This window comes from Cryptomeria japonica, chromosome 1, assembly GCF_030272615.1.
Source record: "Cryptomeria japonica chromosome 1, Sugi_1.0, whole genome shotgun sequence".
Classification (NCBI taxonomy): Eukaryota; Viridiplantae; Streptophyta; class Pinopsida; order Cupressales; family Cupressaceae; genus Cryptomeria; species Cryptomeria japonica.
Window position 1 is genome coordinate 509,684,322 of NC_081405.1, and position 3,043 is coordinate 509,687,364.

Genomic DNA, 3,043 nt, shown 5'->3' on the forward strand with positions numbered 1-3,043 from the left:
AGTTGAACTATTCATTGTTGCCTTCTCTTTTTTCTGTATGCTTCTTTTACATTGAATAAACATATAGTTCACTCTTTTTCCATTTCCACTTTCATTTGAAATATTTTCTTGACACTTTATATCTATCTCTATCTCCTTGAAACCATATTTGTATCGCTCTTCACCCCTTCTATATCCTGCTCTTTATATCCCTTTCTTTCCCTCTCTCCCTATTTCAAACATAACATGAGCATGTTCATAATGGAGCCTAATTATGTTCTTGATTCAAATATTTTATTTCAATCATGTCTGGATCCCTATAAGTGGATGCATAGTTTATTTGAAACTATTACTTCTCTAATAAGACCTTTAAACAACATCAATTTTAAAATGGTCTACCAATTGATATCATATTCTATAGAAATGTATGAAAAAAATAGAACAAAATTTTCCCTATTCACATACCATACCTCTTCGACATACCGATTACACATTAGGGTGTAATTGCTAGTTTGCATTTACTTACACATTATGGTAACAATTGACATCAACTTTATTATCTTAACTAATTATTACTTCAATAATTACATTTATTTAATTTACTCAAAAGAACTAATTAGTATGATTAAACCCTTGCAAATTATACAAATAATTATATTATTATATTTATTATAACACTTATTAATATAATATTCTAATTGATATTATAGTATAAATGCTAGTCTTGGTGGATGACCTTAACATATAATTGACATCTCTTGTCTAGCTCGTCCTGATGATGAATCATAGAGTATGATTCGAAATGTTGATAACAAAAAAAAACACAGTCAAATCCAGAAGCTCACATTCACCATATATAATTATGATTACAAATTGTGCTCAGTCAATTGAACTACAATCTTTTATAATAATTAAAAATTTAGTAGTTGAGAAATAAACAAGTAGAGATAAACTTAAGATATTAACGTGCATATATGCCTGATTGCGTGGATAGACTAGGGAAAGATATTTCCAATCGTGGGCTAACCGTGAAGATATTTAAGACTCGCAGGGATTTTTATGGTAAAATCATGGGTTTGCTGGCATATATACAGTGTATATTATTCCACTTGTGCAGTTTTTATGTGCTTTTCGTTACTCATTTCTGTCCCAAAACAGTGCACTTCAGTTTTCTTTCTTTTACTTTTGCTTTTTCGTTGGCTGAAAATAGTATTTTGTTTCCACCGAATTAATCAGATATTATTGAGCTTTTGGGATTTTTGTAGATTAAATATCTAGGACCGTTGAAAAGAGGCCAAAATAAGGATAAAGTAAGGATTCGATGCTGTACAACTGGTTACAAAACTAGACTAGAAGTTTTGGGTGTTATAAATGGTTGGATTGATAGTGAGAAATTTCCTAATTTGGGCATTCAAGCTGTAAGTCTCTCAGATCCATTACATGCATAGAGAATGCCCAAACCATGACACAGAATAATGAGCAACCAGCGATCCATTCACAACATGCCAACCTGGTAAAAATGAAAAACTATTGTTTTTATTGTATAGGTTTTGTCTATTTTTTCTATAGAGTTGAACCAGTTTTTGCTACAACACTATGTTTGCCTGTTAATTTATATTAACAGTTGGTATGTGTTTACAGTTGATAGAGGATCCCACATCGTCAGAATCATCATGGACCAATGAAAAACACAGCTTCTATATTAACTCCATGGAGGAAGCCTTTGTCTCAAGCCTTTATCAGCATGCCAATTATGCACATCCCTGTAAAAGATGGCAAGCAGATAGAGGAGAAATAACCTCTGTATTTAGCCTGGATTTAAATGAGGTTTTCCTTTTGTTCTTCTTTGATTGAATAATTGGGATGATTTTGGATCTGAACATAAGATAGTGCTAAAAGAGATTGGTTTTGGGTGCATAGGAAGTTGAATCTGGTTTTTCCAATGGTCATGTACTGTTTGGATTTGCTGAGGAAAGCCAAAGTGAAAGTGAACCAGAAAAGCCTAGCCTCTATCATGATGTTCAAAACAATTCAAAAAAGGATGGATTGGAGGAGATATGCAGCAGTAATGAAACATTTCAGGATCAGAATAGGAATGGTTGGTTCTTTATCCTTGAAAAGATGATTTTGTCGAGATATTGGTGGATCTCAGTTAACTTTTTCATGGGTATTACCCATTTTTTAATTTTATCTGTCACTTTGCCATGTAGGATTTTATGTTAATGTAGATCAATGCATATGATCATGCTAACATGAATGCCTGACAGAGAGAAGAAAAACGAGGAAATTATGTAACCATGGAGTCGTAGAAGTGCAGTCTAAATATAATGATGTATTCGAAGAAGTGCAGTCTAAATATAATGATGAACATTCAAGCAATTTCTATGCAACGCGAAATCAGTTCATACGAAATAAAAATGTTTCGAAAACTTCAGTGAAAACCTTGAGTAGGATCAGGTACTATTTAGATCAAAATTATATTGAATTTATTCGGAGTCTTGAAGATATTCATACAAATTCTAATTCAGGAAACTGCATTTTCAGGTCATTCCATTCATGGATGAGACATCTCCCAAGGAAGATGGCAAGGCATGATATTTAGGGGAAGAGCACCAATAGCCATCATAGCTAATTTCGTGCATCCACAAATCTTAAACAGTACATCGGATTTTTATTATTATTATAGATATTTATATTTACAAGGAATTATTTTATTTTTAGAAATGAAGATATAATTTTATATGTTTATTTTGAAAATATAATATCTATTATTAAATATTAATATATCTGATTGTCAAATTTAAGATAAAGATAACACTTTTTTTTAACATATTCGTGTTATTATAATCTATCCATGTTGTTAGTGTAGAATGCCTTTTGACATTAATAAAAAGTTCAACTAAAATTTTAAGTTGTAACCATCTTATGTAAACATATTTTAAACTATGTATTTTATTTCTAAGGAATACTATATATTTGCAGGTTTACTTATATGAGGCATAAGTAACTTGTTCATAAGAAATAAAGGTAGTATCTAAATGTATTGTTTATTTTTTTAGTCATA

At 30.8% G+C, this 3,043-nt stretch overlaps 1 protein-coding gene across 1 annotated transcript; it reads left to right on the forward strand.

Annotated features, from left to right (window-relative positions):
* Positions 1–1,348: 1,348 nt before the first annotated feature.
* LOC131045013 (uncharacterized) lies at positions 1,349–2,676 on the forward strand. The gene is made up of 5 exons (XM_057978512.2): positions 1,349–1,492; positions 1,621–1,806; positions 1,900–2,077; positions 2,247–2,436; positions 2,524–2,676. The coding sequence occupies exons 1-5, from the start codon at positions 1,442–1,444 to the stop codon at positions 2,579–2,581; spliced, it is 663 nt and encodes a 220-aa protein (XP_057834495.2). The 5' UTR covers positions 1,349–1,441; the 3' UTR covers positions 2,582–2,676.
* Positions 2,677–3,043: the final 367 nt, after the last annotated feature.

Bases quoted from the DNA above. Each gene is read 5' to 3' on its own strand.
- LOC131045013 (XM_057978512.2), top strand. From the start codon at position 1,442: ATGACACAGAATAATGAGCAACCAGCGATCCATTCACAACATGCCAAC. The intron at 1,493-1,620 runs GTAAAAATGAAA...ATGTGTTTACAG, and splicing joins ATTCACAACATGCCAACCTG to TTGATAGAGGATCCCACATC. The intron at 1,807-1,899 runs GTTTTCCTTTTG...TTGGGTGCATAG, and splicing joins TTAGCCTGGATTTAAATGAG to GAAGTTGAATCTGGTTTTTC.